We start from the raw sequence: 21,710 nt of genomic DNA, 5'->3' as shown, positions 1-21,710 counted from the left end.
AGCACTGGCCTTGAGCTAAAGAGCTGAGGGACAGCGCCCAGGCTCAGGGTTCAAAACCCACAACCTACCAAAAAAAAAAAAAAAAAAAAAGCGGCTTTTCCTGGGCCCATGGATTCACTGAAAGCTGAACTCCCAGCTCCCTGCTTCCCCCTCAATACGTGCGCACACCGCACCCCGTGCGTGTGCCCTTGGACCTGAGCCCCGCAGTCATTCTGTAATCACCTTGGGCCCCAGGGAAGACATGATCTACCACCTATAAATACCTTGTGAGAAAAGCCAAACTTGCACCTCAGACAGGTCATGCCATCTCTTTATCATCTTGTGGCAAAAGTTGGGACTGCTCCAAAGGCAACCGTCAGAGGCTCAGGAGAGCACTGGCTGGGCAGGTGTCCGATGGTTCCTGCTCCCTTCAAGTGGTAACATGGAAGCTTCTAGAAATTTTTTTTTTTTTTTTTGGTCGGTAGTGGGGCTTGAACTCTGAGCCTGGGTGCTGTCCCTCAGCTCTTCAGTTCAAGGCGAGCGCTCTACCACTTGAGCCACAGCACCACTTCTGGTTTTCTGGTGGTTAATTGGAGATAAGAGTCTCAGGGGTCTTCCTACCCAGGCTGGCTTTGAACCTCAATCCTAAGATCTCAGCCTGCTTAGCTAGGATTACAGGTGTGAGCCACCAGCACCCAGCTTTGGCTTTATTTCTATACTTAACAGTGCTGGGGATTTGAACTCAGGACTTTGCTCTGCAACCCTCCAGCCCAGAGCACTTCTGTCTTTTCCTATAAGGCCATGCTGTTGGATTTCCTACTGGGCTGGCCTTACCTTCGCATGATCTGTTCCGAAGCCCGCACCTGACACCCACGGTGGGCATCTCCACAGGATGAGACCAACTTGCTGAGAATTGGACTCTAAAAATAAGTGTTTTGCACATTTCTTTTCGCATCTCTCTCTCTCCATAAAGGCGTCCACAGATGGCTTCTTTACATCATGCTCTCAAATGACTAGCTGATAAATATTCATACTTATGGAAATGGTATTGTACATATTCCAAACTGTCAGCAGTTCACGTTTGTGTCTTGTGCATCTCGGAGGTGATGGCCTTTGTTCCTTGCCCGCTCTACAAGGCATGCCCATGTTGCTTGTATTCACACCAGACACAAGCTTTTTGCCTTTTTATGACTAACTTGCCTAGGGCAGCAGCCCCCAGCTGAGGGCATGCTCACCCCTACTGGGATACTGGCCACATTTGAAGACATTTTGGGTTGGCACAACTACAGGATGGGGATATGCTGGTTACCGGGACCTGGTGGGAGCAGCCCACGGAGGCTGCTTAGCATCCTGCTTTCTCCAGGATGGCCCTCACCATGAGGGACAATCAGAGCCCCAAGCCTCACAGTGCCAGAGGGTGAAACCAGACCAGGACACGGGAGGGAGGGAACAAGGCCAATGCACACTGGGCTGAGGCTGAACACCCATGGTTTGTTCTCTTGTCCTTTATTCTAACTAAGTCTTTTTGTTTTATTTTTTTGGCCAGTCCTGGAGTGTGGACTTAAGGCCTGGTGCTGTCCCCACACCTCTTTGTGCTCAAGGTTAGAGCTCTACCACTTGAGCCACAGAGCTACTTCGGGCTTTTACTGAGTGGTTTATTGAAGAGTCTCATGGGCTTTTTTACTTTTCTGCTCAAGCTGGCTTCAGAGATCCTCCTATCTTAGCCTCCTGAGTAGCTAGGATTACATGTCTGCGCCACCAGTGCCTGGCTCTAACTAAATCTATTGAGTCTTTATATTTTACTTATTTATCCAGTAGTAAGACATGACCTCAGGATCTCATACTTGGCTGGTTAGCACTCTACCACTTGAGCCATGACTCTACCCTAGTTTTTTTAATTGGTTTGGAGATGGAGTCCTTTGGAACTTTCTGCCCTTTAATCTTCTACCCTCTTTATCTCAACCCAATGGCTACTATGACAGACATGGCCTACCTACAACTACCAGAAGTTAGATTTTTGTTTTTGTCAGTCATGGGCCTGAACTCTGGGCCTGGGCCTGTCTCTCAGTTCTTCAGTTCAAGGCTAGTGCTCTACCACTTGAGCCAGAGCACCACTTCCAGCTTTTTCTGCTTATGTGGGGCTGAGAAATTGAACCCAGGGCCTCATGCATGCAAGGCCAGCGCTCTACCCCTGAGTCACTTCCCAGCTACAGTGGTTAGATTTTTTTTTTTTTGGTCGGTCGTGGGGCTTGAACTCTGGGCCTGAGCACTGTCCCTCAGGTCTTCAGCTCAAGACAAGCGCTCTACCACTTGAGCTACAGTGCCACTTCCGGTTTTCTGCCAGGTTATTGGAGATAAGTTTCAAGGACTTTCCTGCCCAAGATCCTCAGATCTCAGCCTCCCGAGTAGCTAGGATTACAGGCGTGAATTAAGTTAGATATTTTTATACCCAACTTTCAGCTAGGCACTGAGTAGCTCATGTCTGAATCCACTCAGGAGTGTATCAGGGCTCAAAGCCAGCCAAGCAGGAAAGTCTATGACATTCTAATCTCCAATTAACCATCAGAGAACCAGAAGTGGGGTTATGGCTCAACTTGGCAGAGCACCAGCCTTGTGCAAAGAACTTAGGGACAGCACCCAGGCCCTGAGTTTAAGTCCTACAACCAAACAACGAAGAAAAAGACCCTTTTTCATGAACATACTTTTCAATGTAGTTAAAATTTAAAATACTTCTTAGTTGTTCAATTAATGCTGTTATCCCATATATTTGATAGATTAAATTTCCCTAACCACTAACACCACGTCTCAATGTTATTAGCTCATGGGATAAACTCTTGTACTTTTCTCAAGCCCTTTCAACACCACAGTGACTCATGTTAAAAATACCCAGCCTGGGTCCCATCTCCCTTCTTTTTCTTTTGGGTCTGGTCGTGGGGCCTGAACTCTGGGCCTGGGCGCTGTCCCTCAGCTCTTCAGCTCAAGGCTAGCGCTCTACCACTTGAGCCACAGCGCCACTTCCGGCTTTTCTCTCTTTATGTGGTGCTGAGGAATCAAACACAGGGCCTCACGCATGCAAGGCAAGCGCTCTACCACTGAGCCACCTTCCCAGCCCCTCCCATCTCTCTTCTTACCTGGCTAGAAGTGACGGTCAGTGCTGACCCCACCATCCACCTGACTGGACGCACAGAGGTGACTGCACCACGTTAAAGCAATTGGGATGGGTTATGGCAGCCTGTACCACCACACACACGCACACACACAGATTCATCTGTGGGGACCTTTCCTGCTCCCCCCTCTCAGGAACAGAGAGCTTCCGGGCTTGCTGTGGGATCTGATATCAGCTCAACAATGGTGTCTCCTCCTCAAGGGAGCCCACACCCACAACCCCTGCCATCCTCAAATCTCATCTGCTCACTCCCATCCCCACCTAATTGCTCACTAGCCATCTACCAGCAACTGCCTAGACCAGTGCTCCCCCCTCCCCGTTGCTAAACACTGGAAAGTGAGTGCTAAGTAAGGCGCCAGTTCCATAGAATGGAAAATCTATAGACCGGCATAGCTTATGAAAAAGGAAAGACAAAGGCCGAGAACACGGCTTCTGAGAGCACCACCATGGGCTTTGTCTTGTGTGGACACCCGCAGGCCTGAGAACCATGCCGCCCCAGGCCCCTGGCAATGATGCCCACTGCTTTGTGGTCCTGCAGGTAGGTGTCAGGGCCACAGCCCATGCTTGCAGTGAAGATGCAGAGCGGCAGGGCTGTCTGTGAGCCCACTTCTGGCCTGAGGTGAGCCCAGCTCTACTGGCACTGGCGACTCCCTTGTAACTCCTTTCACCCGTTTTTGTTGTGGTGCTTCCTTCTGATGGATCCCTGGAGCCTCTGCAGGCTGCACAGGGCTGTACCTCTGGGACAGGCCACCTTAAAACAGCGCCAAAGGGCCAAAGTTCCATCCTCCCCAGGGGAGCGGGGTCACAATGACACAGGCCCACAGGAAGCTCCACATCCTGCCCAAACACACAGACAAGTTTATTTTCTTTAATTTATTTAGGAATTTTACAAAAGGAAAATACCCAAATAAAAACAAAGTAAACCCCACAAAACCCACAACAAAAACCGAATACAGAATTTGTTACACTTCACAGCTGACGGCTTTTGCTTGCGAGTAAACCTTGCTACGTGCAGCCAGCCAGCCCGTGTTTATTGCAGGGAGTGATGGTGAAGGTCACCGGTCGGAGGGCAGGAACACTGATTCTGGCCACGTGGTGCCATGCCCAGGGCAGTGTGGCACGGAGGACAGAGCAGCCCCTTCCCACAGACAGCGCAGAGCGTCGACAGAGCAGCGATGCAGAGAGAACACAACCATCCAGAGTCCACTTCCACCTCGGTCCAAACGGGCTTTGGATTCCACCCGGTGTCTCAGCACGGGCGCACCACGTCAGAGTAGAAAAGGAGAAAGGGCTACACCTACAGACAAAATACCCTCTGCTCAAGGAGGTAGAACCTGGCCAAAGTTTTATTGCAAATACAGAAGAGCTCTTCCCACCTCTCGTGGCCCATGGGAGATACAAGTGGTCACGGAAACACCAGGTCGGTAGTTTGCAAGTTCAGCATAAACCATCAACAGGATGCTTTGCCCTGGCTAGTGGCAGCTGGCAATGCGTTACATGAGACGTTCCTCTGGCCCTCAAGTGGGAATCGGGGGAAGGCTCAGCTTCTCTTTCCTCTCCCATGTCACAGCCACCGCCCTGGCACGCGACTTCCCGTGTCTTCTGGCCAGAAAGGTCTGCGGGGCAGGATGGGCCTACAGGGTGGGGTCTGGGCCCGGGTGCCAGCAGGGAAAGGCCAGGAGAGTTCTTCCCAAGGGGCTAGTACCCCGGCGCTCTGGCCTGAGGCCAAAACCAAGATTCAAAAGGCAGAACTTGCTGCAAGGCGCAGGTGACCATGGCAAAGGGCTTCAGCGGACTCGGCGGGTCCAGCGGGTCAGTGCCCAGGCCCAGATTCCCCACAAATGAAGCTCCCTGGACAACTTTTAAGCTTTCAACATATCTAACAAGTTGAATGGTCACGAAGCAAACAATACACGAGTGGAAAGGCTGGAGAAATGCTCACAGCCACCTTTCCAGAGGAACGTTTTTCTGGAATGTGCTTCTGGGTGGTGGCCCCAGAATCTCCCAGAGTGCCCCGGGGCTTTCTCTACTCCAGCACAGCAAAGCCCCAGGAGCACCAAGCCAGGCGTGTGAGGGTGGGGGAGGCAGGGATGAGGTGGAGGGGTCCCCTGGAAGACAACTGTTTCAAAGCACATTCCCAAAGCACATGGCCAGTCACTGGCTACCAGCAACAGCCAAAGCAGATGGAGGAGCAGTTTCCATGGACCTGACCGCTCCCCGCTACTGCCGGGCGGCTGAGGAGTGAGGGACTCCAGGCAGCACCTCAAATGCAGGGGGAACGGGGACGGGGAGGGGGGCAGTCTCACTTCCTCGAGTGCTAGGTTTGATCCCAAGGGCATGGAGGAAGAGGAGTTACAGGAAGTCCTGGGTAGCATTTCGTATGTGAAAACACTAGGCTCACTGGTTTCCAGAGAACACAGTGAGCACCACACAGGGTGAAAAGTCATGAAGATGCAGAACACAAACCAGCAGCTACGCTGAAAATATGAACAAAGCAGACAGGAATTCTACAGCAAAGATGCAAAACAAATTCGAGAACACAGAAACAAATGCAATTCAGATGTTTTTCATACTTTCCTAGATTTTTAACTTAGGATAGAGTAGGGGCGCCAAGATGCCCACTTGGGAAGCCAAGAAAAGAATAAATAGGAGGAGCAGGGAAAAGGGAAAAACAAATGGGTGGAATCCCAATGTACAAGAAATATTTACATTCCGAATTCAAAAGAACTCCCATTTCTACATATACACATTTCTGTCCACACATTAGTCCAGCGTAGAGCCAGAGGGTGGGTCTGGTTTTACCAGCCACTCCCTCCCTAGCATGAGCTGCAGGTGTCCTGTCACTGAAGACACTGCATATACACGGGACAATTGGTCTCAAGAGAATTTTCCAGCACATGGACATGCTCTTGGATGAAGCGGCAACACGGAATGCTGTCCCAGGGACACAGCTGTGGCGCTCACCAGGAAGACCAGATCTGGCAAGTGCCCACCATTACAGCGGAGCTAACCCATCACCCACCACCCAGATCCCAGTGAACATGGCTTTCCTAACCCTAACAGCACCCTGCCTGGCTTTGTACCTTGTACTGCTTGGCCCCTTTCTAAGTGAGAGTGCTAGGCAAGGTCCGGGCTCTTATTCTTACCAAGAAAGGACTCCTGCTCTTATCAAGCATTGCTGACCTGCTTCCTTGTACCTCAGGCTAAAATAGGAAGAGGATCCCCTTTTCACCGTGCACATGGTGCCCTGGGACCCCTTCCTTCTCTGGTCTGCTTAAGTTGTTCTGATGGCTTTGCATGGAATGAATGACTTGGGCTACAGCCAACCTCCAGAAACAGCAGACCAGAACAAAAAGGTTTACTGCTACAACTCAAATAGGTCTCTGAAGTGCCAAATAACTCAATAAGAATAAATACGCACACACACGTGCGAGCGCGCGCACACGCACACACACACACACACACACACACACACACACACAATACCACAGTGCTTTGGATGCAGGTTCTCGCTAATTTATATGTACATTTTAAACAGATAAAGTAGCAAAAAGAAAGTTGTTTAACACATCTATTTCTTGATCAAAGAATTCCTTTCTAAAGAATACTCTCTTAATGCATTGCTAAATTAGTTATCGAGGACAGCTTGTCTGGGTGACCCAGGAAACTGCAGGTAGACCCTGTGGCGCGGAGGTTGCCAAAGGAAAGGGGCAGGGCTTCCTGTGGCAGCATGGCATCCCTGGGAGGGGGTCAGCACAATGGACATGTACTCTCCAACACTGACATCACTTGCAGGCCAAGCTGCCTGCTCAGAGCCATATTGCTAAAAGGGCGAGAAAAGGCATCGCAGAGACCAAATAGACGCATGCTGCGTTGAACAAGTTCCCATAAAAGGACCTGCTGTGAACACTTGATTTGTGATGGGCTAGCCTCTTGAGTACTGCTGCTTTCCTGGTGAAGCTGGATCTGCAGCTTCTCCAGGGTAGTGTGGACAGGTATCAGGCATTGGCCCTGGGGTCAGGAATATGGCAGCTCAGCGCCTTGCCCTGTACAAGTCTGCTTAATTGGGCTATCAGATGCCCAATATTTGACTTTTTTAAGAAAATGATGAAAAAGTCTTTCTCAAAGGACCAGAACATACTTGCACATCGAGATGGCTATTTCAAGAGCAAACATTACTCCATGAACCCTGCCGATGCTGCTAGGAAAGCACCAGAGACAACAGGACCTGCCAAAGAGACATCCTGTGCACACACGGGTGTGCCCCGTCCCAGGCTTTCCGCTGAATGTGCTGGAGCATGCTACCAGAACTGGAGCTGGTGGGAGCGGGCCGCACACAGCTGCCCAGGGGGTTAGCGGTCCTGCGCCAGAGCCATGCGGTCACTGCCTGAGATACACAAGGACTACACTGAGGATAAAAGTTGCATCCACCAGGCCAAACGTGCCCAGGAACAGAAATCATTCTCAATTTGTTCTTTTAGGCACTAAGAATAAATAAATCCAAAGAAAACAAGAGTAAATGTAACCAAACTGAAACCCAAGAGATTGAAAGCCTCAACTTTTCAACAGGTTCTAGCTAGCCATCCTTAACACACAGCTGACCCGATTGATCCTCTCTCTGACAAGTTTCCTCTGGGTCTATCCCTTGCTTACACTTTAGGAGGACGGGCTAACCAACTAAAAGGCTGCCTCCATAAACTAAGTTCCAAGAGGCCCCAATAGACTGCTTGTGAAAGTCCCCGTGAGGGCCTAAACAAGAGTCCACCGCATTAGTATAACAACTTCTTTATTAACATCTACAAGATTTTGGTATCTTGCAGCTTTTGACCAGGTCTATACAATCTCAATTTAATAGTGCAACCTGTGCAAGCAGAAAGAGAAAGAGAGAGAGGGGGGGGGGGGAAGGGGGGGAAAGAGGGAAGGGGAGGGAGAGAGAGAGAAAGAGAAAGAGAGAAAAAAGAGGAAACAAAAAGACCAGTTGTCCCCTCACTTGTTTTTATAAACATCTATTATAGGTGAAACAAACTTACCCATGTTATAGATAATGTCTATTCACATTTGTACATTACCATTTTTAACAGTTTGAGATAAACTCTACAATGTCTTACACACATTAAACAATATTCAAGTTACTGAATAACAATAACAATAATTAACAAAAAAAAACATACAGCAGAAGCCTCAAGTGTTTCCTCATTGTCTAGTTTACAACTCAAGTACTATTTCCTGTTTGAGTGACAAAGCCGTCAGATAATGAAGTAAAAAAAGACTGTTTTTGCAAGATGGAAGCCAATTGTACTTCTTTCTAAACTATCTTTAAATTAAGGACAAAGTAACTTTAAGAAAAAAAGGCCTGTAGCCGTCTTTTCACCACACATTAGGAATACTATTAATACATTAAAATTAACTTTATGAGTATTATCGCACAAAAAAAGGGCTTGTTCTCATTTCTTTGACAAGAAACCTGGGGGCAGAGGGAGTGGGTTTGGAGCAGTACCCAGGTATAAACACTACAAAATGCAATAACCAATGCTGTACAGCTATGAGATTTCTTTCCCATATTGACTTCTGTGTTAATCTTGTTTACGCATGCTCTCAAAGACATGCACTGTCGAAACAAAAACTGCAAAAGAACCTGAAGGCATGATATGCAACCTCTCATCTCATGCTTTAGTAAACCTATTGTTTAAGTTTGAAAAAGAAACCAATATATATTTTCTCTATTTAGACTGGAAACACATGCATGGGGACACCCGGCGCGCAGGGCGGGGTGTGCTGCGTAACCCTGAGCACTGAGGAACAGAAAGTAAAGCCAGTTTGGGAAGTTCCAAGCATTTTTAAACCAATTGTGGTTTGTAGCCTTTAACAAATTCAGACAGATAGACACACATTCATGCGCACGCGTGCGCATGTACACACACACACACACACACACACATACACACACACACACACACACATGCACCCTCCTCCCTCTGCTCACAGCAACCAAGAGCAGAAGGGTGGCCCAAAGGGAAACAAAGGAACGATGTGTGTACCACTGCGGCGCTGACTTCCGGGTTTTCTATTCCAGGTTTGCCCTTCCTCCCCCAAAATTAACTAGAGAGCACAACTGAAAAAAATATATAATTCTTTGGAAACTGTCCCTGATTTTTTTTTGCATCTCCGAAAGCTGTGTTCTCTAGGCGTTGCTCAGGCTGGCAATACTCTGCGGATGGTGCTGCTGCCACAGCTGCTTCTGCTGCACCGCGAGCTGCTGGGACTGGTCTGAAGTTGACAGGAGATTTACAAGAGGAGACACACAATTTGCCGGAATGATCAAACCTGTAATTAGCAATAGAATCTATAAAGTAACATGCAGTAAAAACCACTGTATTTTACAGCTTCACAGCACATTCCAAATGAGGCATAATAGTAAGTGTAATGAGCGAGCCTTCCACATAAAGATTAGGCCAAGTCCGCAATGACTGCGATGGTCCACTGAGATGCAACCCGATCCTTCCGCACAGAAACCCCAGTGGAGGCACGCATCCAGGGCAACAGCATCCCCCTACTCAAAACAACGGAGAACCCAGGACAGCTCTCTTCTCCCATACAGTTTTTACATCAGGCGTTACCCTTGCTAGGCAAGGGCTCGACCACCATGCCACCATCCTTAATTTTTTTCCAATGACATTTTTTTTTTTTTGCCGGTGGTGGGGCCTGAACTCTGGGCCTGGGCGCTGTCCCTCAGCTCTTCAGCTCAAGGTTAGTGCTCTACCACGTGAGCCACAGCGCCACTTCCGGCTTTTTCTGCTTATGTGGTGCTGAGGAATCGAACCCAGGGCCTCATGCATGTGAGGTGAGCCCTCTACCACTGAGTTACCTTCCCAGCCCCTGAGATTATTTTTTGTGTAGCATTTTATGCTTTCTGCCTTGGACCATGACCCACCATCTCTTATCTACTCAGTATCTTGTGTTACAGACAGACATGCACCTAGTATAGTACTGGCCTTGTTATTGAGATACAGTCTTACAATTTTTTTTTTTGGCCTGAGCTTGCAGCTTGCCTCAAACCACAATCCTTCTATCTCTGCCTCCCCAATAGTACAGCACTTTTTTGTTATCGTTCAGTTCCACAAAAGCATATGGCTACAACTTTCTTTGTAATTTGGTGAGCCACAAAACGAAGGTTGTGAATGCACCCCACCAGCCCCCACCCTGCCCTGGACCAGTGATCTCAAGAAGGCAGAGTGTGCTTGATAAACTGGAAAACATAGGCCTCAAAAACTTAAACTCTGCCACATGGGAACATGGACTCAGTGTTCTAGATAAGCTTCTTCTCCGACCCCCCAACCCCACCCCTTTTGGTGCCAATCCTAGGGCTTGAACTCAGCCTGAGTGCAGTGCCTTAGCTTTTTTGCTTAAGGCTGGTGCTCTACCACTTGAGACACAGTTCAACTTCCAGCCTTTGGGTGATTAACTGGAGATGAGTCACATAGATTTTCCTGCTTGTGCTGGCTTTGCACTGTGATCCTCAGATCTTATCCTCCTGAGTAGCTAGGATTATAGTGCTCAGCACCTGGTTTAGATAAGCTTATTTTAGCTGGAAACCCAGACTTCATGAATTTTTTTTTTTTTTTTGACAGTCCAGGGGCACTGTCCCTGAGCTTCTTTGCTTAAGGCTACCACCCTACTATTTGAACCACAGAGCTATTTCTGGCTTTTTCTGTGTAAACAGTATTGAACCCAGGGCTTCATGTATGCTAGGTAAGCACTCTACCGCCAAGCCACATTCCCAGGCCTCCCCTTAATTTTTACATGTTGGCAATTAATTTAACCAAAAACTCAGTGTAAGGGCCAAAACAAAAGTTCATGCACAAACTCTGGCCATAAAGTGCCCATCTCTGAAACAGGACAGCTGCCATAAGGGAGACTCTGCACTAACTGCCGCCTGCTGGACACTTGTAGCTGAGCACTACTCTTGCTCTCTGCAGGGGCTGGCCTTGTGCCTTGTGTCCTGAATTATCTGGGCCTGGCTCAGGTCAGAGCCCTGAGTGAAGACTGGGATGTCCTCACATTAGGGAGCCCCACAGGCCCAAGCAAGAGCAGCTGCAGAGGTGACTGCGTAGATGGCCCAGGCAGACCACACTGAACCGCTGGCTGTCCACGCTCACAGGGTACAAAGGCAGGTTTCATACTCATTGCTGAGAGAACTAGAGTGTTAGAAGTAAACAAGACAGGCTGGGACATTCTTCACAACTTCAACTAAAACAAAACCTTTGACTCACCTACAATTCGTTGCCCATCTTCTGTTCTTAGCCGAACTATCTGCATTTTCACGTTTGTGCCACTGACAGAAGCAAGAACACCCTCTACTTTAGTCCAGACGCTCAGCACCGAGCCACACAACACATAGTACGTGCGGCAACGAAGACCTATTTCACACACCAATCCCAAGCTTGCTTTTTTGCAATTGCCACGCCTAGGAGAAAGAGAGAGAAAAAAAAAAAGGATGTGCTCTAGCTGAGTTTCAAGAAACAGGGTCTAACACAATTTGCTTTTACTGACTTCCTGAGTTTTCCCTTTTTTTTTTTTTTTTTTTTGAGGTCCGGTCGTGGGGCCTGAACTCGGGGCCTGGGCACTGTCCCTCAGCTATTCAGCTCAAGGCTAGCACTCCACCACTTGAGCCACAGCACCACTTCCAGCTTTTTTCTTTTTGCTTATGTGGTGCTGAGGAATTGAACCCAGGGCCTCAGGCATGCAAGGCAAGCGCTCTACCACTGAGCCAACTTCCCAGCCCCTCCCTTTTCAATTGAAGGGTCACTACTCATTTTCATACAGCTTACCCAACTGTATTAAGAGGGCTATTTACTGCTGGTAGCATCTACATATTTTTAACCCGATACCCATTTTCTTACAGCTATTTCTTTAACCACCACTAATACCTTGTTGTAAAGCAGATTAGTGACAAGTCCTCAGTAACCAAAAGGGAAAAGACCAAATAGAACTGTAAGAAAAACAAGCTGGAGGCTTGACTGAAGTAGTATGGTACTGCCCAAGGAAAGTCAAGGCCTGAAAGTCAATGCAGAGAATGAGGGAAGGGGAAGGGAGGCTGGAGCAGTGGGGAGACAGATTGGGTCCATTAACAGGGTCTCATCCACAAAAGCTCAGTAAGTACTTTTCATGAGATGAACTACCTCTACCAATAGTTAACTTGTTCATTTACACATAAGGGCATATTAGTATGAATGAAGGTATGTTTAAATCCTGACATTTTACAACATGAAACATGAAAGTACTAACCAGTAAGCGTGTGTACACGTATCTGCAGATGAGTTATACTGATCCAACCAGTGTACCAGGGCATCATCGGAGACCACCTGTAAAAATACAATTGGAATTCCACTGAAATAGTACGATCCGCAAGAAAACCAACTGCTTAACTTGGTCTCCAATTAGAGGCAGCTAACTTAACATCATCTCTATACAGAAAACCTAGCCCTTACTATCAGGTAAATTTGGATGTGATTCAAAATGTTCTACAATCATGTTTTCCTTCCTATAAAATAAATTTTTAAAGGGCAAGCTGAGTGATACTTGTTTTTAAATAAGAGTGGCTAGAAATATTAATGTAAAGCAATACCAAAAGTAAAAACTAACAGGAATGTTTGTGGAAAAGTTACTTAGAATTCTCTAGACTCACTGCAAGGGATAAACATTATAGCAAGCTCAAAATAAGCAAAAGTTGGTGGGAAGGAATTTTCCTCAGCACTGGAAATTGGCTTCAATAACCACATACACCTCCAGATCATACCCTTAACAATTACTCAATGGTCGGTGAGATTAAGACTAGGCTATTAATGCAGTAGCACCCCTTATTATCCTGGAAAACTAACCAAATTCAAACTGAAAAAGTAATTTTATGTCTGGACACAGCTCTCCTTAACATGGATTCAATATATTAAGATTTTAAAAAAGGTATTGACAATATTATGAAAAATTAAGAAAGTACCTTCTTATACTTTTTTCTTAGATCAGCGTAGATTTCTAATTTGAGTTGTTTCCCTGTATTTGGCCGATAAACTAAGAAGAGTTTCTTTTTAGGATTCACTTCTTTAACTAAGATGGCAGTCTTCTTGTTGTTCCTTATCTTTTAAATACAAAAAGGAGAAAACAAACATTTGCTAGCACACAGTTTAGAACATGGTTTTGTACTATTACACCACCAAGCAGTCACTGAAACCGCCCCCAGACCATGGACTATGGAGCCGTGGGGCAGGTGAACCACCTGTGCAGCCTTTTTTGTTTTGTTGTTGGTTGTGGGGCTTCAACTCAGGGCCTGGGCACTGCTCCTGAGCTTTTTACTCAAGTTAGTGCTCTACCACTTTGAGTCAGAGCCCTACTCCGGTTTTTGAGTGGTTAACTTGATGTAAGACTCTCACATGGACTTTTCTGGCTGGGCTGGCTTTGAACTGCAATTCTCAGATCTTAGCCTCCTGCATAGCTGGGATTACAGGCACGTGCCACCAGAGCCCAGCTCTATGAAGCCTTGAACAAAAACTGCACCCAACAAAAAGCTGCTCAGCTCAAGCAAAAAACAATGTCTTGAGGGCCATAGTGTTCTTTAGCAAAGGGGCAGGAATAATTTTACTATACAAAATTGACCAGCACAGACGGTGCACCAGTGGCTCATGCCTGTAATCCCAGGTACTCAGGAGGCTGAGATCTAAGGATTGAGGTTTGAAGGCAGCTCCGGCAGTAAAAGTCTGTGAGACTTTTATCTCCAATAAACTACTCAAAAAAGCTGGAAGTAGGGCTATGTCAGGTAGTAGAGTGCTAACCTTGAGCACAAAGAAGCCCAGAGACAGCACCCAGGCCCTGAGTTCAAGCTCCAGGACAGGCAAAAAAAACAAGGATGGGAATGTGGCTTGGTTTAGTGGTAGAGTACTTGCCCAGCATGCATGAAGCCCTGGGTTCCATTCCTCAGTATCATATACACAGAAAAGCTGGAAATGGCTCTTTGGCTCAAGGGGTAAAGTGCTAGCCTTGAACAAAAGAAGCTCAGGGACAGTGCCTAGGCCCTGAGTTCAAGCCCCAGGCCTGGCCAAAAAAAAAGAGAGAGAGGGAGGAAAAAAAAAAGAAAATAGCATTTATAAGTAGTGAACACAAGGGGCTCTGAAAAGGAAGATTCTGTGTGTGCTGGTTGTGGGGGGGAAGCCCACACATGCAAGGCACCACACCCCATTCCAGGGCCCAAACTCAAGGAATAGACGCTGTCCTCAAGCTTTTTTGTTCAAGGCTAGTGCTCTACCACCTGAACCACACAGCTCCACTTTCAGCTTTTTTGTGGCTATTTGAAGATAATGGAGATTAGGAGTCCTGTGGATTTTCCTGCCTGAGATGGTTTCAAACAGAAATCCTCAGATTTCAGCCTCCTCAGTAGCTAGGATTACAAGGCATAAAACACTGGCACACAGCTACTTAACAATTCTAAGTTTGCATCTAGTAACACTTCCTCACAATGTATATTACTAGAACTATGGCATAGAGCAATGAAAGAGAATTATGGCATGTTGGTGTGTTCCTACAATCTCAAAGTGGAGGCAGGGCTGGGAATGTGGCTTAGTGGTAGAATGCTTGCCTAGCATGCATAAAAGCCCTACGTTTGCTGGGCACCGGTGGCTCACACCTGTAATCCTAGCTACTCAGCTACTCAGGAGGCTTAGATCTGAGGATCACGGTTCAAAGTCAGCCTGGGCAGGAAAGTCCATGAGACTTTTTTTTGTCAGTCATGGGGCTTGTTCTCTGGGCTTGGGCACTGTCCTTGTGTTCTTTAGCTCAAGGCGAGCTCTCTACCGCTTGAGCCACAGCGCCACTTCCAGTTTTCTAGTGCTTTACTGGAGATAAAGAGTCTCACGGACTTTCCTGCCCGGGCTGGCTTTGAACCTTGATCCTCAGATCTCAGCCTCTTAAGTAGCTAGGGTTACAGACATGAGCCACCGGCGGCTGACTCCGCGAGACTCTTATCTCTAATAAACCACTAGAAAACTGGAAGCAGTGCTGTGGCTCAAGTGGTAGAGCGCTCGCCTTGAGCTGAAGAGCTGAGGGACAGCGCCCAAGCCCAGAGTTCAAGCCCCATGATCGGGGAAAAAAAAAAAAAAAAAAGCCCTAGGTTTGATTCCTCAGTACCAGTACCACATAAACAGAAAAGCCAGAAGTGGCGCCTGTGGCTCAAATGGTAGAGTGCTAGCCTTCAGCAAAAGAAACTCAGGGACAGTGTCTAGACCCTGAGTTCAAGCCCCAGGCCTGGTGAAAAGAAGAAAAGAAAAGACAGGACAGGAGAGGAGAGGAGAGGAGAGGAGAGAAAAGAGAAGTAGAGGTAGGGAGGATGCCCATTTCCAGCCAGGCTGAGCTACACAGCGAACCCTTTCTCAATAAAAGGGGGAGAGGGAGAGGGGAGAGGATTATATATTAAACAGTCATACTTGCAATGACAAGTAAAAGCCGTCATCTGGTCCTGTCAGATCAGCCCAAATCTTGGTTGCTTCTTCCCAGGACATCCCCCTTTCCACACTAATCTGTAAAGAAACCACAAGTTCCAATTAAACTCACATCTGCAAATGCCCATCCCAAAACACTCCTTAAATGAATACATTTTCCACACTTACTGTGTATAATTCCACATGGCCTGAGGTTGAGTACCCTGGAGTTAGAAACTTCTTCACATCACTTTTCCTCACCTTTTCATCCCCTGAACCAAGATCTTGGAAGAGAAAGAGCAAAATGAAATGTAAGTCAACACCCTGGCTGTTAACACACTTGACAACTGAAAAGTCCCCCACTGACCTAGTATTCCCATATCGTATCTTCCATTTTTTTTGGCATTTTGAACAACCGCAGTGAGTGTGTCTGCAAAGTACTGGAACAAGGCGTTCTGCTGATGCACCTCCATGCCCAGAATTCTATTTAAGAACTTTCCTATGTTGTTGTAATCTGCAATGACAATATCACACAAACAATTTTATACATTCAGAGTGTCATCAAAACATTTTTATAGCTGGGTGCTGGTGGCTAACACTTGCAATCCTGGCTATTCAGGAGAAATGAGACCTAAAGATGGCACTTCAAAGCCAGCCCAGGCAGAAAGTCCCTAGACTCCTTTCTCCAATTAACCACCAGAATTCTGGAAGTGGCACTGTGGCTCAAAGCGTCAGAGTATTAACCGGGCAACGGTGGCTCACACCTGTAATCCTAGCTACTCAGGAGACTGAGATCTGAGGATGTCGGTTCAAAGCCAGCTCGAGCAGGAAAGTCTGTGAGACTCGTATCACCAATAAACCACTAGAAAACCAGAAGTGGCGCTGTGGCTCAAGCGGTAGAGCGCTTGCCTTAAGCTGAAGAGCCCAGGGACAGAGCCCAGCCTGAGTTCAAGCCCCCTGACCAACCAAATAAGAAAAACCTTGGCTCACCTCGGCTTACTCTGTGGCCAGCCACATTGCAACTCGCCTATTTCTACCTCTCAACAGTAGTACAATAGCAACACATGCTCCAGAGATGTTTGTTGGCTTTTTTTTTTTTTTTTTTTTGGGGTGGTGGTGGTGGTGGTGGTGGTGGTGGTGGTGGCAAGTATTGAGCTTGAACTCTAATCCTAGTCAAGTACTCTACCACTTGGATTATGTGCAGGCCCTTTGCATTAGTTATATATAGAATGGGATCCCACTGTTTTGGTTCAGGCCAGCCCAGACTGTAATCTACTTCTCACAAGGCTGGGATACAGGTGCATAGCACCATACCAATTAGTCAATTGAGATGGAAATCTTTAACATTTTGCCTGGACTGGCCTGAAATTTCAATCCTCCCGATCTCTGCCTCCGAGTAGCTAGTATTAGACATGAGCAAGTATATCTAGCTTTTTGTTTTGTACTTGTCTCTCACCGTACAGCCTAGGTTGGCCTTGAATTCTGGATATTCTTCACTTACCTTCCCAAGTGCAAGGACTACATATACCCAGGTCCAGGCCTAAGCTTCAAGCTCCAAGACTTACAAAAAAAAAAAAAAATCCATTTCTGACTGACGGAAAAAAAAAAATCCATTTCTGGCACAAGTAGGCACTATTTTTTGGGGGGGTGGCAGGCTGAATCCTGGGGCTTGACTTCAAGGCCTAGACGCTGTCCCTAAGCTTTTTGCTCAAGGTTAGCACTCCACCACTTGAGCCACAGCTGTATTTTTGGATTTCTTGGTAATTGGAGATAAGGGTCTCATGGACATCCAGGCACTGGTGGCTCACAGCTGTAATCCTAGCTACTCAGGAGGCTGAAATGTGAAGATTGCGGTTAAAACCAGTCTGTGCAGGAAAATCTCTAAGACTCTTTACCTCCAATTAAATACAGAAAAAGCAGAAGTGGCACTATGGCTCAAGTGGTAGAGCGCTCACCTGGAGCAAAAAAGTGCTCAGGGATAGCACCTAAACCCAGAGGTTTGAGGCCCAGGACCAGCCAAAAAAAAAGAGGCTTATGGACTTTTCTGCTCAGGCTGGCTCTGAACACAATCCTTCAGCCTGCTGAGTTGCTAAGATTAGCATGAGCCACCAGTGCCCAACTACAAGTAGGCATTTTGCAGTTTCAACTTTACGAACACAATTTAGCAGATGAAAATGTTAGTTCTCCAACATTAGTAAATATTAACTATGAAAGTCAGTGAATCTCAACCTTGGCTGTCCACTGTAATGTCAGGGAGCCCTGGGATAACATTTGGGCTCCACTATTGGACCTGTATTTTTTAAAAGCTTGGCAGCCAGGTTTACTCTATATTGCGGGATTAAAAACTAACTTGAAGCTTCCCTTGTCAGCTCCCAAAAGCACACCTAACAGAATGGACTTCGTTACCATGTAACAATTAGATGCGGCAGGCACAGACATTCACAGTATTACCTTTATCAAGAGTAAGGATTCCTGAGCGATCTTCTACATTGATCAGTCCCACTCCTATCAGTCCTTGTCGAACATCTGCAAGAAAGTAAATGAATGCACAACATTGTGGAAGGACTGGGCATAGCTCATGTGGTCTTGTCTACCATGTTCCTGAAGACCTAGGTTCAATCTCCAGGACATCGAAAAAGAAACAAAAGAAATACGAATGACTTGAGAGTTGTTGAACTAATCAAATTGGATCAAGTCTAGCATTAAGATACAACCTATATGGGGCTGGGAAGGTGGCTCAGTGGTAGAGCGCTTGCCTTGCATGCCTGAGGCCCTGAGTTCGATTCCTCAGCACCACATAAGCAAAAAGAAAAAAGCCAGAAGTGGCGCTGTGGCTCAAGTGGTAGAGCGCTAGCCTTGAGCTGAAGAGCTGAGGGACAGTGCCCAGGCCCAGAGTTCAGGCTCCACGACTGGACCAAAAAAAAAAAAAAAAAAGATACAACCTATATTTGGTTCTACTGTGTCACACAAATCAATGAGACTGTGTCCACAGTCTACAAACATCCTTGAATATACTAATCTTTTTTTTTTTTTTGGGGGGGGGGGGGGGAGGGGTCAGTCGTGGGGTGTGAACTCTGGGCATGGGCGCTGTCCCTCAGCTCTTCAGTTCAAAGCTAGCACTTTACCACTTAAGCCATAGTGCCAGTTCCAGATTTTTCTGTTTATGTGCTGAGGAACTGAACCGAGGGCCTCATGTATGCAAGGCAAGCACTCTAACACTGAGCCACCTTCCCAGCCAGATATACCAATCTTATTCTAGATTCTATGACTTCGATTCCTTGCTCTATTTTTTTTCCTTATTGTAATGGATTGAACCCAGCAGCCCTTCTACAGCTGAGCTATACCCCTAGCCCTTCATTAAACTATCTTAATTTCCAATAGCAACCCTGGACATCTTACATGAATCCTGTCTATATAGACAACACCTAGACTTTCTGAACAACTTTGCATGAATAGCAAAATACAATGAACTCTAGGAAATGAAACCAAAGTTTTTCCTTTATTGCTGTTTTTGTTTTCTTTCCTTTTTGTTTCATTTGTTTGCTTGTATGTTTTTGGGAGTTTAAGGGGAGGTACAGAAATAGAGGAACAAAGGGTAAACAAATACAACAATGGCACTCACTGGACACTATGTTGAAAATGAACTATATAACTTATAATGATGGAGGGAAAAACTGGGAGAGTGAGGAAAGGGTGACATTGTCCAAAAAGAAATGTACTCCTTACCTGACTTGCATAACTATAATCCCTCTGTACATCAACTTTACTTAAAAAAGTAAGTAGCCAAGTGGGCTGGGAAGGTGGCTCAGTGGTAGAGCCCTTGCCTTGTATGCATGAGGCCCTGGGTTCGATTCCTCAGCACCACATAAGCAAAAAGAAAAAAGCCGAAGTGGTGCTGTGGCTCAAATGGTAGAGCGCTACCTAGCCTTGAGCTGAAGAGCTGAGGGACAGTGCCCAGGCCCAGAGTTCAGGCCCCACGACTGGACCCCCCCCCCCCCAAAAAAAAAAGTAGCCAGGGGCCTGGGAAGGTAGCTCAGTGGTAGAATGCTTGCCTTGCTTGCTTGAGGGCCCCCTGGGTTCAATTCCTCAGCACCAAGTAAGCTGGAAGTGGCACTGTGGCTCAAGTGGTAGAGCACTAACCTTGAGCTGAAGAGCTGAGGGACAGCGCCCAGGCCCAGAGTTCAGGCCCCACAAACAACAAAAAAAAAGTAGCCAGTCGCTAGTGGCTCACGCCTGTAGTCCTAGCTACTCAGAAGGCTGAGATCTGAGGATCACAGGTCAAAGCCAGCCTGGGCAGGAAAGTCCATGAAACTCGTATCTCCAATAAACCACCAGAAAAAAACCCGGAAGTTGCGTTGTAGCTCAAGTGGTAGAGCACTAGCCTTGAGCTGAAGAGCTGAGGGACAGTGCTTAGGCCCAGAGTTCAAGTCCCACAACAGACAAAAAATAAAAAATAATAAATAAATAAAAGTAGCCAGGTGCTGGTGGCTCATGTCTATAATACTAACTTGCTCAGGAGGCTGAGATCTGAGGATCCAGGTTCAAAACTCAGCCTGGGCAGGAAAGTGCATAAGACTTGTATCTCCAATTAACCACGAGAAAACCAGAAGTGGTGATTTGGATCAAAGTGGTAGGAAGTAGCCTTGAACAAAAAGGGCTCAGGAACACTGCCCAGGCCCAGATTTCAAGCCCCACAACGGACCAAAAAAAAAACAACACAAAAACAAAAAACAACTAGCTGATTAAATAACAGTGTAAATAAGGACATAATGCTTCAGGCCAGATGTAAATAATGCAAAAGAGAAGTAATATCTAAACAGACAACATGCCTGAATCATATTACTGATAGGTGAGGAGCTTTTTTTTTTTTTTGGTCAGTCCTGTGCTTGAACTTTGGGCTGGGCATTGTCCTTAAGCTACTCAGCTCAAGGTGAGTACTCTACCCCTTGAGCCACAGCACCACTTCAGGTTTTCTGGTGTTTAATTGGAGGTAAGAGTCTCATACCTTTTCTTGCCTGGGCTGGCTTTGAACCTTGATCCTCAGCCTCCTGAGTAGCTAGGATTATGGGCATGAGTCACCAGTGCCCAGCTTGGTGAAGCTTTTAGGAAATATGAATATGGAATATAGCTGGTTGAAGTACATCACATCACACACACACACACACACACACACACACGGGTTCAATCTTCAATCCTGACACTGCAAAAATAAATAAAAATAGTAAAAAACAAAAAAAAATTGGTAGTAGGAGAAAGGAAGGAGAGTGTAGTATGAAGGCTCCACCACCTCCAGACTTACATAATAGTTGAACAGGAGCTATTTTAGGAAGTGATTCTACAGGAGAAAGAGATCACGAGGATATAAGGATAACTGTGGCCGGGCGCTGGTGGCTCACACCTGTCATCCTAGCTACTCAGGAGGCTGAGATCTGAGGATCGTGGTTCAAAGCCAGCCTGGGCAGGAAAGACCTTGAGACTCCTATCTCCAATAAACCACCAGAAAACCGGAAGTGGGGCTGTGGCTCAAGTGCTAGAGCGCTCACCTTGAGGTAAAGAGCTGAGGGACAGCGTGCAGGCCCAGAGTTCAGGCCTCACGACCAGACCAGGTGGGGGGCGGGGGGGCGGGGGGGGGGGGGAGGCTGGGAAGAGATGTGAAGGGTAAACAAAGGAGGAGGCTGCAATGCTTGATAAGAAATGTACTCATTATCTTGCCCATATAAAATTGTAACCCCTCTGTACAGTATCTTCACAAAAAATAAAAATTAAAAAAAAAAGGATAACTGTGTATATTCAGTGCCCTTTACTGTGTTTAAATGTATATATGTATACATAGATGTACACACACACACTCACACACAGAGAAAATCCATCTACGGCTGGGAAGGTGGCTGAGTGGTAGAGCGCTTGCCTTGCATGCCTGAGGCCCTGGTTTCGATTCTTCAGCACCACATTAAACAAAAAGAAAAAAGCCGCAAGTGGCACTGTGGCTCAAGTGGTAGAGCGCTAGCCTTGAGCTGAAGAGCTGAGGGACAGCGTACAGGCCCAGAGTTCAGGCCTCACGACCGGACCCAAAAGAAAAAGAAAATCCATCTACTTAGCAATAA

At 46.7% G+C, this 21,710-nt stretch overlaps 1 protein-coding gene across 5 annotated transcripts in view; it reads right to left on the bottom strand.

Annotated features, from left to right (window-relative positions):
* Window positions 1-8,699: 8,699 nt before the first annotated feature.
* Sbno1 (strawberry notch homolog 1) overlaps window positions 8,700-21,710 on the bottom strand; it is a 52,016-nt gene continuing 39,005 nt past the window's right edge. For all 5 annotated transcript variants that reach the window (XM_042668932.1, XM_042668933.1, XM_042668934.1 and 2 more), the window contains 8 exons: window positions 18,058-18,132; window positions 15,974-16,120; window positions 15,796-15,890; window positions 15,613-15,705; window positions 13,140-13,277; window positions 12,431-12,507; window positions 11,416-11,609; window positions 8,700-9,469 (listed from right to left, as the gene is read on the bottom strand). In XM_042668932.1, the coding sequence (XP_042524866.1) occupies window positions 9,327-9,469; window positions 11,416-11,609; window positions 12,431-12,507; window positions 13,140-13,277; window positions 15,613-15,705; window positions 15,796-15,890; window positions 15,974-16,120; window positions 18,058-18,132 (962 nt within the window). In that variant the 3' untranslated portion in view covers window positions 8,700-9,326. The remainder of the gene's footprint in view (window positions 9,470-11,415; window positions 11,610-12,430; window positions 12,508-13,139; window positions 13,278-15,612; window positions 15,706-15,795; window positions 15,891-15,973; window positions 16,121-18,057; window positions 18,133-21,710) is intronic.

The sequence above is a fragment of the Dipodomys spectabilis genome, unplaced genomic scaffold, assembly GCF_019054845.1.
Source record: "Dipodomys spectabilis isolate Male_0828 unplaced genomic scaffold, ASM1905484v1 ptg000480l, whole genome shotgun sequence".
In the NCBI taxonomy this organism is placed as follows: domain Eukaryota; kingdom Metazoa; phylum Chordata; class Mammalia; order Rodentia; family Heteromyidae; genus Dipodomys; species Dipodomys spectabilis.
This window is presented reverse-complemented; position numbering and strand designations above follow the sequence as displayed.